The 15221-nt window shown below is 43.2% G+C and overlaps 1 protein-coding gene across 2 annotated transcripts in view; it reads left to right on the forward strand.

Moving 5' to 3' along the window:
- The window catches only part of LOC139407404 (regulator of G-protein signaling 6-like), a 131781-nt gene that overhangs the window by 96070 nt on the left and 20490 nt on the right, over positions 1 to 15221 (forward strand). For both annotated transcript variants that reach the window (XM_071151163.1, XM_071151162.1), the window contains exons 2-4: positions 8555 to 8651; positions 10910 to 10960; positions 11858 to 11964. In XM_071151163.1, coding sequence (XP_071007264.1) covers positions 8555 to 8651; positions 10910 to 10960; positions 11858 to 11964 — 255 coding nt within the window. The remainder of the gene's footprint in view (positions 1 to 8554; positions 8652 to 10909; positions 10961 to 11857; positions 11965 to 15221) is intronic.

Here is a 15221-nt window from a genome sequence, read left to right on the forward strand (position 1 = left end):
ATCTGTTGTCTGTCTGTCTGTCTGTCTGGATCTGTCTGTCTGTCTGTCTGGATCTTTCTGTCTGTCTGTGTCTGTCTGTCTGTCTGTCTGGATCTTTCTGTCTCTGTCTGTCTGTCTGTCTGTCTGGATCTGTCTGTCTGTCTGTCTGGATCTGTCTGTCTGTCTGTCTGTCTGGATCTTTCTGTCTGTCTGTCTGTCTGTCTGTCTGTCTGTCTGTCTGTCTGTCTGGATCTGTCTGTCTGTCTGTCTGGATCTTTCTGTCTGTCTGTCTGTCTGTCTGTCTGTCTGTCTGTCTGGATCTGTCTGTCTGTCTGGATCTGTCTGTCTGTCTGTCTGTCTGGATCTTTCTGTCTGTCTGTCTGTCTGTCTGTCTGGATCTGTCTGTCTGTCTGGATCTTTCTGTCTGTCTGTCTGTCTGTCTGTCTGTCTGTCTGTCTGTCTGTCTGTCTGTCTGTCTGAGGAGTAAAGGTGGTCTTTGAAGTAAAGTTAATCTTCTCTCAGAGGCAGAAGCGTGCAGGGACACAGACAGACTCACACACACTCTTACTATCTCCCAGCTGCTAATCCCATAAAGCCCTGATTGCTGCAGAGTGCTTCTGGAAGGTTCTCTTATCCCCACAGAGGAACTCTGAAGCTCTGTCAGAGTAGCCAACGGGTTCTTGGTCGCCTCCCTGACCAAGACCTTTCTCCCCCGATTGTTCAGTTTGGCCGGGCGGACAGCTCTAGGAAGAGTCTTGGTGGTTCCAAACTTATTCCATTTAGGAATGATGGAGGCCACTGTGTTCTTGGGGACCTTCAATGCTGCATAAATGTTTTGGTACCCTTCCCCAAACCTGTGCCCAGATCCTGTCTCGGAGCTCTGCGGACAATTCTTTGACCTCATGGCTTCGTTTTTGCTCTGACATTAACTGTCAACTGTGTGATCTTATATAGATAGACAGGTGTGCCTTCCAAAGCATGTCCAATCAATGAAATTTACCACAGTTGTAGAAATATCTCAAGGATGATCAATGGAAACAGGATGCACCTGAGCTCAATTTCGAGTCTCATAGCACATAAGGTATTTATGTTTTGTTTTTGTTTGAAAAAAAACAACAAAGTTTTCACTTGGTCATTATAGGGTATTGTGGGTAGATTGATGAGTATTTTTTTATTTTTTAAAATCCATTTTAGGATAAGGACGTAACGTAACAAAATGTGGAAAAGGGGGAGGGGTCTGAATACTTGCAAAATGCACTGTCTTTGGTTCAGTATATCAATGGGTTGCTGCACTACACCTGACCGTGTAGCAGGAGAAATCTAAATTAATGTCATTTAACAGGAAAACAGGAAAACTCTACTGCACTTAAACAGACTTTTACACTTATCAAGACTGTACTTTTCCCCCATATAGGGAACATTGATTTAGTTCCAGTATTCTGCCCTACCAAGCAAAAAAATAAGCTAACTGCTCATAGCGTGGAACTGAGAAAAATGGCTTTTATTTACCTTGGTTTCACAGTAACTTAATACAGTTACAGCTAAACGTGACCCCCATTTTCTCCAAAACACAACACAATAGAGGCAGGATACTTGTCCACATGATGAAGCATGTATTTAATGTTGCAAAAAATGACATTAACTAATTTTCGACCAAATGAGCAGTTACTGCCTTTTTGCTTGGTAGTTTACCGGAGTGAACCATTAGCTGACTGTTTGCACTAGATATTCACTGTCTGCGTGGCTGTGTTTGACTTGGCACATTCATTGTGGGTATAAATAAGGAAAGGTACACTGGTGTCCAACAGAAATCCCATCATTCATCAGCCTGAGGTGTTCTGCACCTGACCTTGAGACATTTATTCAGCCATCAATTGGCAGTGCTTGTTAGAGAGAGAGTGATAGGGAGGCAGAGAAAGAGGTGTCACGAACCAGCTCCTAGCCCGTAACAAAGAGGGAGACAACCTTAGAGATAACGGAATAACAAAAATATTGTTATTAAACAAAGTAAACTGCATCCTAGTAAGAATGCTGTGTGTGTAGTCCGTAGAGTAAGTGAGGGGATGCGTACGTAGATGGTGATAATGAGGGGTGTTGAGAGGTGCTAAAGCAAACAAACAAACCACAAAATTCCACAACTAAAATCCAACAGTGTGTCTGCGTGGAGAGAGTCTCCTCGAATGAATGGGGGACAGGTGTATGAGTCCCAATTCGCTGACGAACCCTCCCGGCTCCGCCCACCGACATCCTATTAAGGAAAACAAGAAAGAATTTGGACAGACAGAGTGGGAGGGTCGTCACAGAGGAGAGAGGCAGAGAAAGAGGAGAGAGAGAGATATAGAATGAGAGAGAGAAGGAGCGAGAGAGAGAAAGAGGAGGGAGAGATATAGAATGAGAGAGAGAAGGAGCGAGAGAGAGAGAAAGAGGAGGGAGAGATATAGAATGAGAGAGAGAAGGAGCGAGAGGGATGGAGGGAGGGAGGGAGGGCAGAGTGAGAGAAAGAGAGAGAGGGGAGAGAGAAAACAATTGAGAGAGGGAGAGAGAGAGAGAGACAGAGAGAGAGAGAGAGAAAGAAAGAAAGAAAGAAAGAAAGAAAGAAAGAAAGAAAGAAAGAAAGAAAGAGATGCTCACATAACGTTCATTAGTTGGCTAAGGTTAGCATGCTAGCTAGTTACAGTGCCTTTTTACTTTTCCCACATGTTATCATGTTACTAGGGCTGTGTTGACCATATTACTGCCACACCAGCAGTCCTGAGACATGACTGCAGTAACATTCCACATGTTATCATGTTACTAGGGCTGTGTTGACCATATTACTGCCACACCAGCAGTCATGAGACATGACTGCAGTAACATTCCACATGTTATCATGTTACTAGGGCTGTGTTGACCATATTACTGCCACACCAGCAGTCATGAGACATGACTGCAGTAACATTCCACATGTTATCATGTTACTAGGGCTGTGTTGACCATATTACTGCCACACCAGCAGTCATGAGACATGACTGCAGTAAAATTCCACATGACTGTTGAGTCACTATAATCTCTTTTTATGCACTCTGGTTTTGTGTTGGTAGTACCTGTCTCTAATGGCCTGGTACTCAGGGCTCTATTGTGCCTCCATCAGGTCCTAATGGCCTGGTACTCAGGGCTCTATTGTCCCTCCATCAGGTCCTAATGGTCTGGTACTCAGGGCTCTATTGTGCCTCCATCAGGTCCTAACGGCCTGGTACTCAGGGCTCTATTGTGCCTCCATCAGGTCCTAATGGCCTGGTACTAAGGGCTCTATTGTTCCTTCATCAGGTCCTAATGGTCTGGTACTCAGGGCTCTATTGTCCCTCCATCAGGTCCTAATGGCCTGGTACTCAGGGCTCTATTGTCCCTCCATCAGGTCCTAATGGCCTGGTACTCAGGGCTCTATTGTCCCTCCATCGGGTCCTAATGGCCTGGTACTCAGGGCTCTATTGTCCCTCCATCAGGTCCTAACGGCCTGGTACTCAGGGCTCTATTGTGCCTCCATCAGGTCCTAACGGCCTGGTACTCAGGGCTCTATTGTGCCTCCATCAGGTCCTAATGGCCTGGTACTCAGGGCTCTATTGTTCCTCCATCAGGTCCTAATGGTCTGGTACTCAGGGCTCTATTGTCCCTCCATCAGGTCCTAATGGCCTGGTACTCAGGGCTCTATTGTCCCTCCATCAGGTCCTAATGGCCTGGTACTCAGGGCTCTATTGTCCCTCCATCGGGTCCTAATGGCCTGGTACTCAGGGCTCTATTGTCCCTCCATCAGGTCCTAACGGCCTGGTACTCAGGGCTCTATTGTGCCTCCATCAGGTCCTAATGGCCTGGTACTCAGGGCTCTATTGGTCCTCTGACCACTCTGACATCAATGCAAATGCATTCTAAATCACATCAAACACTGATGATCAAAACAGTATCCTGCTTTTAAAAGACACCTTTCTGTGAATAATCCATTTGAAGAAAGAAGTTCAACAGCAGGTTGAAACTGAGTGTAAAACAAGGTCGTTGTGGATGTTGTTTCAAAGCCTAACACAACGAAATGGACAGCACTTTCTAAAGTGATGATTAATTCAAAACAGCCATATACATAGGCCTATATATGAGCCCCCCCCCCCCCGCATATTACACAAGGCCGATTTTTATTTGTATTTTCTTATGATTTAAGATGTCTTTGGTACATAAAACATAAGCTACTAAAGTACGTAAATAGATGTATTAGTCTGAAATATATAAAGGTCATCTCGTCAAAAGAAGTGAGGCTCTCGGTGATCTCGTCAAAAGAAGTGAGGCTCTCGGTCATCTCGTCAAAAGAAGTGAGGCTCTCCAGTCTCCATACTCATCAGTTCCTCATTCAACATATTTTATTCTACTTCACTCAATCCTGCTTTAAATGTCTTCCATGCTAGCTGTTTTACATTCCCCTGAGACCAACTTGAAATATTTCCACGGTCACATATTGTCAGATTGTCAATAAACAGCCGCGCTAGTGTGTCTCCTTTCTGTATCACCGAATGTTACGTGAGGAAAAAAAAAACGAATAGGCTGGACGCTACGCGTTAATCAGATCGTTCAGCGCAGACGTGATACGCTGCCAGACCGCACCGGAGCGTCACTCCATACATCTAGTAAAGGCAGATCAAAGCTGAATCAATGTCTTTGAAGATCACATAATGATTCATTAGTATTCTATATAACACAACTTCATTTAATATCATAGTATAACGTTAACCCCCCCCCCCCCCCAAAAAAAAAAAACAGCACCTAATTTCTTATGAGATTTAGGATGGTTAGATGAAAACTCCATCAACAATAAATATCATGCGGTCAAAACTCAACAGCGCGTGAAAGTAGTCTACTAGGCAGAATGTGCTTTGATTGGAACAAAATACAGGAAGGCCACGTATATTTTTTTTTGGTGTCGATGAAGGTATTTGATTGGGGAATGGGGATCCATTTTTATGATGGGATATTATAATCAAATCAAATTTTATTGGCTTACATACACGTGTCTTACACACACACACACACACACACACACATGCGCGCGCACACAAACACTTACACACAATACACACACTCACTTTGCTTGTACTCATGTTAAAGCCAACGCTTGACTTTTGTATTAAATATTTTGAAATTAAATATTTGCATCTAGTCGTCATGTATTCATTATCTTTAACTTGTTAAATGTTTGTAGTTTGCATGTTTCAGTAATGATTAACATAGTCATACACCTCTGCTTGATTTAGCTTTTGGTATATTTGGAATTTTTATACATATTCTGTATTTCCCCTGAAGAAAGCAATAATTAATCAGCACACTACCGGAAATAAATGGACACCCTACCGAAAGTGGCTGTGCCATTCTGATAACCATCTGCTAGGTGGTTGCTACTTAAAGTCCCCAGGACATTCACAGTATTAGTCACGACTGCCTTCTCTTCTTGTGCGTCAGAGGCATGGAATAATCTACAACCCATGCTTCATCTAGATATGTTACTGCCACTGAATGAATGTAAAATATTAATGTGTTACAGAGGAGCCTTTTTTAAATCAGCTATGAAAACCAGGCCTGGTTTCCCCAATATTTCATAGTATTCTATTGTTTCCAGTACTTGTCTTATATTATCTCCAATGTATCGTCCATGTTAAAAAAAACCTGTCTGATTAGGATGAATAACATCTGACAATACTTTTTAAATTTTATGCGCCAAGCATTTTGCCTGGATTTTGCATCACAACATTGAAGTGTAAGAGGTCTCCATTTTTTAAAATGGACTGGATCTTTATATATACCATTTGGGTCCTGTTTCAGTAATAATGATATCAGACCTTCTTGTTGCGTGTCTGATAATATACCATTTATATAGGAGTGGTTAAAACCTGTTACGGCTAGACGTTCCGTTAGCGGAACACCTTGACAACATCCGGTGAAATGGCAGAGCGCCAAATTCAAATTAAATTACTATTAACATTAAATTTTCATGAAATCACACATGCAATACACCAAATTAAAGCTACACTTGTTGTTAATCCAGCCAACGTGTCAGATTTTGAAAAGGCTTTACGGCAAAAGCAAACCATTCTATTATCTGAGGACAGCACCCCATCAAACCAACACAGACAATCATATTTCAACGCGCCAGGCGTGACACACAACTCAGAAATAAAGATATAATTCAATGCCTTACCTTTGACGAGCTTCTTCTGTTGGCACTCCAATATGTCCCATAAAAATCACAAATGGTCCTTTTGTTCGATTCATTTCATTGTTATATATCCAAAATGTCCATTTATTTGGCGCGTTTGATCCAGAAAAACACAGGTTCCAACTAGCGCAACATGACTACAAAATATCTCATAAATTACCTGTAATCTTTGTCCAAACATTTCAAACAACTTTCCAAATACAACTTTAGGTATTTTTTAATGTAAATAATCAATAAAATTGAAGACGGGATAAACTGTGTTCAATACTGGAGGAAAACAAAGTGGAGCGAGCTTTCAGGTCACGCGCCTCTAGCAAACAGTACACTTCTCTCTACCCTCGTTCTGAACAGGGCTACTTCTTCATTACACAAAGGAAAAACTTCAACCAATTTCTAAAGACTGTTGACATCCAGTGGAAGCGATAGGAACTGCAAGCAAGTGCTTTAGAAATCCAGATCCCCATAGAGTATGAGAGTGGCCTCAAAAAAACTAATTCCTGGATGGTTGGCCTCTGGGTTTCGCCTGCCAAATAAGCTCTGTTATACTCACAGACATAATTTAAACAGTTTTAGAAACTTCAGAGTGTTTTCCATCCAAATCTACCAATAATATGCATATCCTAGCTTCTGGGCCTGAGTAGCAGGCAGTTTACTTTGGGCACACTTTTCACCCGGATGTGAAAATACTGCCTCCTAGCCCGAACATGCTAATAATGGTCCTCTGAGTATATCAAAAAAGTTTAGTATACTTCCACTGGTATGCCATCCAGCCCTGGAGTTTCCCCTGCCTTAAATGCTTTAATTGCATCAGGAAGTTCCTCCTCTGTAATTTGGCCTTCACATGAGTCTTTCTGTACAGATGTTAATTTTACATTATTATTAGGAACAAAATCCATACAATTAGTTTCATTTAGTGGAGATGGAGGAGACTGAAACGAAAACATATTCTTAAAGTACTTTACTTCCTCTTTCAAAATATATTTGGGTGAATCATGCGTGACTCCATCATTTGTAACAAGTTTTAATACATTTGTTTTGGTAGCATTTCTATATTGAAGATTGAAAAAGAATTTGGTGCATGTTTCCTCATATTCCATCCAGTTCTTTATTTTTATAGTATATTACACTGGATCCTTCTGGAATAAGTTCATCCATTTCTTTTTGTTTCTCCTCTAACTTATTCTGAGCCTCTATAGTACCGTTTTTATTGCTGTCTAACTGTACTGTTAGTCCTTCAATTTCCTTTGTTAATATGGACTCTTTTGATCGAAATTGCTTTTGTTTTATAGATGAGTACTGAATTGCATTGCCTCTAAGGGAACATTTAAAAGTGTCCCATACAATATGGGGATCTGCTGTACCTATGCTATGTCTGAAAAAGTCAGTTATAAATTATTCTCTCCTAGTTCTAAACAATTTATAATCTAGTAGACTTTGATTAAATTTCCAATATCCTCGCCCACGTGGAAATGCTGTAAGAGTAATATACAGTGGGGAGAACAAGTATTTGATACACTCCCGATTTTGCAGGTTTTCCAACTTACAAAGCACGTAGAGGTCTGTAATTTTTTTATCATAGGTACACTTCAACTGTGAGAGACGGAATCTAAAACAAAAATCCAGAAAATCACATTGTAGGATTTTTAAGTAATTAATTAGCATTTTATTGATAATCAAATATAATCAGATGCTCTGATGTGGGAAACATGTTTTATCACTGGATACAGGGCGATTAATACGCCTAAGGTGTGTGTGTGTGTGTGCGTGCATGCGTGCGTGTGTGTGTGCGTGCGTGCGTGCGTGCGTGTGTGTGTGTGCGTGCGACTGTAATTAGAATGTCAACGGTCTGTATTTCTCCTCTGGCTCAAACCCCGCTGTCGACACATCACACTCTCTATAAAGTTGATAGACCTGAGCGTGCTCTGGAACTAAACGGGTTGTAGCCACGTAATAGGCCTTCAGATGTGATGTCATCGGTTGTGACCAATCGTGTAATTTATTATTAATAGTTCATTTCCAGAATATCCTGTATAAATAAAGGTTCAATGAAAATAATGTGTAAAGTGGTGTGTGGGTAAAGAGGAGGAGGGGGACGGACACTCTGGGTTCTTTTGAAGATAGGCCCCCCCCCCCCCCCCGTCTGTGTCTTCTTATGTCCATGACGTCAACTCTAACGGCTCTCTAACCTACATCTGTATACTTACTTGAACTCTGACCTCTGACCTCTCATACAGTGTTAACCGTATACACCTTCACTCTCACCTGCTCTTCATCCTTCTCATCTTAACCGTAACCTTCCTCTTTTCAAAAACATACCTTACCTCAATCTCTCCTCTCTCCCTGCAGATTGAGGAGATAGTGACCAGTATCCAGGATGAGACTGAGGGCGTTCCCATCAGAACTGTCAAGAGCTTCCTGACCAAGATACCCAGCGTCGTCACAGGTGAAAAGTGTAGAGTTGCAAACAGACGCGTCTTTGTGTGTATCTGGCCTACACACACACACACACACACACACACATACACACACACACACACACACACACACGTGCGCACACACACAGAGGACCAGAGCAGCATATCAATGAACACTATTTCTAATGCGCAACGGCTGGCGCTCACGCGGATATATAGAGAGAGAGAGACACACACACACGGATATCGAGAGAGAGACACAGATGCATGTAGGCAACATTTCTCTAGTCAAGGAGAGGATAGTCTCTTTCTCTCCCTCTCCTTCTGTTCCTCTCGCTCTCTGTTTCTCTCTCTCCCTCTCTCTCTATCCCACTTTGTTTATCTCTCAATGTTTCTCTCTGTTTCTCTCTCCCTCTCGCTCTCTCCCTCTTGCTCTCTCCCTCTCTCTGTGTTTCTCTCTCTTTTTTTCTCTCTCTCCCTCTCTCTCCCTCTTGCTCTCTCCCTCTCTCTCAGTGTTTCTCTCTCTGTTTCTCTCTCTCCCTCTCTCTCCCTCTTGCTCTCTCCCTCTCTCTGTGTTTCTCTCTCTGTTTCTCTCTCTCCCTCTCTATCCCTCTTGCTCTCTCCCTCTCTCTCAGTGTTTCTCTCTCTGTTTCTCTCTCTCCCTCTCTATCCCTCTTGCTCTCTCCCTCTCTCTCAGTGTTTCTCTCTCTGTTTCTCTCTCTCCCTCTCTATCCCTCTTGCTCTCTCCCTCTCTCTCAGTGTTTCTCTCTCTGTTTCTCTCTCTCCCTCTCTATCCCTCTTGCTCTCTCCCTCTCTCTCAGTGTTTCTCTCTCTGTTTCTCTCTCTCCCTCTCTCTCCCTCTTGCTCTCTCCCTCTCTCTGTGTTTCTCTCTCTGTTTCTCTCTCTCCCTCTCTCTCCCTCTTGATCTCTCCCTCTCTCTCAGTGTTTCTCTCTCTGTTTCTCTCTCTCCCTCTCTATCCCTCTTGCTCTCTCCCTCTCTCTCAGTGTTTCTCTCTCTGTTTCTCTCTCTCCCTCGCTCTCCCTCTTGCTCTCTCCCTCTCTCTGTGTTTCTCTCTCTGTTTCTCTCTCTCCCTCTCTCTCCCTCTTGCTCTCTCCCTCTCTCTCAGTGTTTCTCTCTCTGTTTCTCTCTCTCCCTCTCTCTCCCTCTTGCTCTATCCCTCTCTCTCCATGTTTCTCTCTCTCCCTCTCTATCCCTATTCCTCTTGCTCTCTCCCTCTCTCTGTGTTTCTCTCTCTGTTTCTCTCTCTCCCTCTCTATCCCTATTCCTCTTGCTCTCTCCCTCTCTCTCAGTGTTTCTCTCTCTGTTTCTCTCTCTCCCTCTCTATCCCTCTTGCTCTCTCCCTCTCTCTCAGTGTTTCTCTCTCTGTTTCTCTCTCTCCCTCTCTATCCCTCTTGCTCTCTCCCTCTCTCTCAGTGTTTCTCTCTCTGTTTCTCTCTCTCCCTCTCTATCCCTCTTGCTCTCTCCCTCTCTCTCAGTGTTTCTCTCTCTGTTTCTCTCTCTCCCTCTCTCTCCCTCTTGCTCTATCCCTCTCTCTCCATGTTTCTCTCTCTCCCTCTCTATCCCTATTCCTCTTGCCTTTTCCAATGCAGAAGTTAAAGCTTTTATTTTACACAGGGGAGGTTTATATTGAGTAAATAGTAACTGCACTAGTTTCATTCTGTGGTTTAACTCTGCCGAAGTAACTCTGCCAAAGTAAAGTAAAACCTACTCCTGGCGCAGCGGTCTAAGGGACAGCCCTGTTTCGATCCCAGGCTGTGTCACAACCGGCCGTGACCGGGAGACCCGTGAGGTGGCGCGGAATTTGCCCAGTGCCATCCGGGTTAGGGGAGGGTTTGGCTGGCCGGGATGTCCTTGTCTCATCACGCTCTAGCGACTCCTTGTGGCGGGCCGGGTGCCTGCAAGCTGACCTCTGTCGTCAGTTGGACGGTGTTTCCTTCAACACATTGGTGCATAGGCACATTGGCTGGCTTCTGGGTTAAGCAAACAGTGTGTCAAGAAGCAGTGAAGCTTGGCAGGGTCGTGTTTTGGTGGATGCATGGCTCTCGACCTTCACATCTCCCGAGTCTGTTGGGGAGTTGCAGCGACGAGACAAGACTGTAACTACCAATTGGGGAGGAACAAGGGATAATAAGTACAATAATAATAATAAAAATACAAAAATTATAATACAAGTGTGTGTGTGTGTGTGTGTGTGTGTGTGTGTGTGTGTGTGTGTGTGTGTGTGTGTGTGTCTCATCTATAACAGTCCTGTCTTGTGTCTACCAGGTGCAGACATAGTGCAGTGGCTGATGAAGAACCTAGCCATTGAGGATCCTGGTGGGTACATGTCATGAAGACTATTTAAAAAAAAAAATGTATTCAATGGCAATTAAAGCTTACTAAACATGTAATAACACGCTTTATAAACTCTTAATAGAGCATGTGTTACATGTTTGTAATGGTCACTTCCTTGTCGCGTACTCTACGTGGATATAATTCAGCATAATGAGTTTTCTATTGAAAAGCTGAAACATCTTGACAAGCATTCAGTAAAGTATGATTCCGTTATAAACTGACTGTTGACATCTAGTGGAAGCCATAGGAACTGCAATTTGGGTCCTAATAAATTGGGTTTCCCGTAGAAAAGCATTGGAAAATCCAATGACCTCAATTGGATGGATTGTCCTCGGGGTTTCGCCTGCCAAATCAGTTCTGTTATACCCACAGACATTATTTTAACAGTTTTAGAAACTTTAGAGTGTTTTCTATCTATATGCATATCCTAGCTTCTGGGCCTGAGCAGCAGGCAGTTTACTTTGGGCTTTTCATCCGGACATCAAAATACTGCCCCCCCCCCCTATCCTTAAGAAGTTTTAATAAGCATTCAGTAAAGTATTAATCCGTTATAAACCAGTAATAAGGCCCGAGGAGATGTGGTGTACGGCCATTATATCACGGCTAAGGGCTGTTCTTGAGCACAACGGAACGCGGAGTGCCTGGATACAACCCTTAGCCGCGGTATATTGGCCATATATCACAAACCCCCGAGGTGCCTTAATGCTATTATAAACTGGTTTACCAATGTAATTAGAACAGGACAAATAACTGTTTTGTCATACCCGTGGTATACGGTCTGATATGCCACGGCTGTCAGGCAATCAGCATTCAGGGCTTTAATCACCCAGTTTATAATTTTAGGTAAGTCACTGACTGTGTTCCATCCTTTTCCTGTAGCTGAGGCGATGCACATCGGGAGTCTGATTGCTGCTCAGGGATATTTCTTCCCCATCTCTGATCACGTCCTGTCACTCAAAGATGATGGATCCTTCTATCGCTTCCAGGTGAGCAGTAAGACCATATAAGGCTATAAGGCAGCTTCCAGATGAGAAGTAAGACCATATAAGGCTAAAAGGAAGCTTCCAGGTGAGCAGTAAGACCATATAAGGCTACAAGGAAGCTTCCAGATGAGCAGTAAGACCATATTGCCAGTGAGGGAAACTGCACCAATGTGACCAGTTGTTCTCTACTTCCTGGTCTCTATCTCAGTCTAGAGAGGGAGATATGACTTCTCCAATGTGCTTCCCTGCATTAATCTGACTGATTGAGAGGGACAAATATTTAATTTAACCTTTATTTAACTAGACATGTCAGTTAAGAACAAATTCTTATTTTAAATGACGGCCTAGGAACAGTGGGTTAACTGCCTGTTCAGGGGCAGAACTTCAGATTTGTACCTTGTCAGCTCGGGGAACATGAAACCTTTCGGTTACTAGTCCAACGCTCTAACCACTAGGCTACCCTGCCGCCCCAAATATACTGTAAAGTACCAGTTACTTTCCAATTCAGTCATGGAACCAAATCAAAAACCAACCTGATCCATGATCCGTACGACACAACACCACACCCGCTAAGATACTTCCTCTGTTTCTACAAAGGGGGTCTGTGACCCCCATTAATAATGAATGGTGGAATATCCTGTGAAATATTTATCACAACTGAACCCACAGAGAGAACAGTTCAGGGGGTCTCCATTCACACAGAGCCTCTCAGAGTAGCAGTGTTGATCTAGGATCAGGTTCCCTTTATAATCCCACATAATGTTATTCATTATGATCTTTAAGGCGAAACTGATCCCAGATCAACATTCCTACTCTGGGATGCTTGTACCAGGAGGCTCAGAGACCTTCACAGAGGGAAAGCAAAACATTCTATTCCATGTACAGTGTAGTGCACTACTTTTGGACCAGAGCCCTGTGCGCCCTATTGGCCCCGGTCAAAAGTAGTGCACTACATAGGGAATAGGGTGTCACTTGGGATGCAAGTCGATGACATTTCACCTCCTACCTACGTGGAGGGAATGCATCCCCTTCACAGCAGTCAGCCGGCCAGTCAGAAAGCTGAATGAAATAAGTGAATGATTGGAGAGAACGATGCAGGCGTTGACCTTGATTCCTCCTCTTAAAGAAGGGACATGAAGACAAGTCTGTGAATAATAATACATCTGTGAGTGCTTATACTTGTACTTACACATGTGAATTGGAAATGTGTATAATTTTTTGTGTGCATATTCTAACGCTCGCTGAGATACCCTTAGAGAGTGGGGTCATGGTAACCCTGGAGCAATTGGAGTAAAGTGCCTTGCTCAATGGCACATCGGCATCTTTTTCACCTTGGGGAATCGAACTGGCAACCTTACGGTTACAGCTCCCATGCTCTAACCACTAGGCTACCTGTCACCCTAGTGAAAGTTAAGGGGGAGGAGGTGGAGTGTGTTTTGAATTTATAATGATAAACCACAGTACAAGTTATTAGCATTTAATTTGTTTAGCAGAACGACAAAGAGAGAAAAAAAAAAACGAACAACAGAGAAAATGCTGTTTTCTGTCGGAAGCGTTCGCAGCATGACAAATGGAAAGCCGTCTACTGGATATTTATTTCCGTTGAATCAACTACACTGAACTAAAATAGAAACGCAACACGCAACAATTTCAAAGATTTTACTGAGTTAAAGTTCACATGAGGAAATCAGTCCATTTAAATAAATGTATGAGGCTCTAATCTATGTATTTCACATGACTGGGAATACAGATATGCATCTGTTGGTCAAAGATCAGAAAACATCAGTATCTGGTGTGACCACCATTTGCCTCATGCAGTGAGACTCATCTCCTTCGCATAGAGTTGATCAGGCTGTTGATTGAGGGCTGTGGAATGTTGTCCCACTCCTCTTCAATGGCTGTGCGAAGTTGCTGGATATTGGCGGGAACTGGAACATGCTGTCGTGCACGTTGATCCAGAGCATCCCAAACATGCTCAATGGGTAACTTGTCTGGTGAGTATGCAGGCCATGGAAGTACTGGGACATTATCAGCTTCCAGGAATTGTGTACACACCTTTGCAGCATGAGGCTGTGAACTATCATGCTGAAACATGAGGTGATGGTGGCGGATGAATGGGCCTCAGGATCTCAGAAATTTGTGCATTCAAATTGCCATCAATAAAATGCAATTGTGTTCTTTGTCCGTACCCTAACCCCACCGCCACAATGGGGCACTATGTCCACAACGTTGACATCAGCAAACCACCCGCCATATATGTGCTCTGCGGAGGCCGGCACTGCCAAATTCTCTAACATGACTTTGGAGGCGGCTTATGGTAGAGAGATTAACATAAAATTCTCTGGAAACAGCTCTGGTGGATATTCCTTTAGTCAGGATGTCAATTGCACACTCCCTCGGAACTTGGGACATCTGTGCCATTATGTTGTGTGACAAAACTGCACATTTTAGAGTGGCCTTTTATTGTTCCCAGCACAAGGTGCATCTGTGTAATGATTATGCTGTTTAATCAGTTTGTTGATATGCCACACCAGTCAGGTGGATGGATTATCTTGGCAAAGGAAAAATGATCACTTAACAAGGATGTAAACTAATTTGTAGGCCACATTTTAGAGAAATACATTTTTTGTGCATTACGGGAATTTTCAGCTCATGGGACCAACACTTTACATGTTACATTTATATATTTGTTCAGTGTATATATCTTTACAAACTGACACATGTTTTTACTGTAAATTATTGCCTCTTTAATATTGTCCCCATGCCTTTCACCTCTCAATGATACCTTCATTCTCTCCATTCCTCTCTTCTCCTCCCCTCTTCTATCCAAACATCTCTCTATTCCTCTCCTCTCTTTTTCTCCTCCCCTCTTCTATCCAAACATCTCTCTATTCCTCTTCTTCTCTCCTGCCCTCTTCTATCCAAACATCTCTCTATTCCTCTCCTTCTCTCCTCCCCTCTTCTATCCAAACATCTCTCTATTCCTCTCCTTCTCTCCTGCCCTCTTCTATCCAAACATCTCTCTATTCATCTCCTTCTCTCCTCCCCTCTTCTATCCAAACATCTCTCTAATCCTCTTCTCTCCTGCCCTCTTCTATCCAAACATCTTTCTATTCCTCTCCTTCTCTCATCCCCTCTTCTATCCAAACATCTCTCTATTCCTCTCCTTCTCTCCTCCCCTCTTCTATCCAAACATCTTTCTATTCCTCTCCTTCTCTCCTGCCCTCTTCTATCCAAACATCTCTCTATTCCTCTCCTTC

The sequence above is a fragment of the Oncorhynchus clarkii genome, chromosome 4 (genome assembly GCF_045791955.1).
Source record: "Oncorhynchus clarkii lewisi isolate Uvic-CL-2024 chromosome 4, UVic_Ocla_1.0, whole genome shotgun sequence".
NCBI classification, from domain to species: domain Eukaryota; kingdom Metazoa; phylum Chordata; class Actinopteri; order Salmoniformes; family Salmonidae; genus Oncorhynchus; species Oncorhynchus clarkii.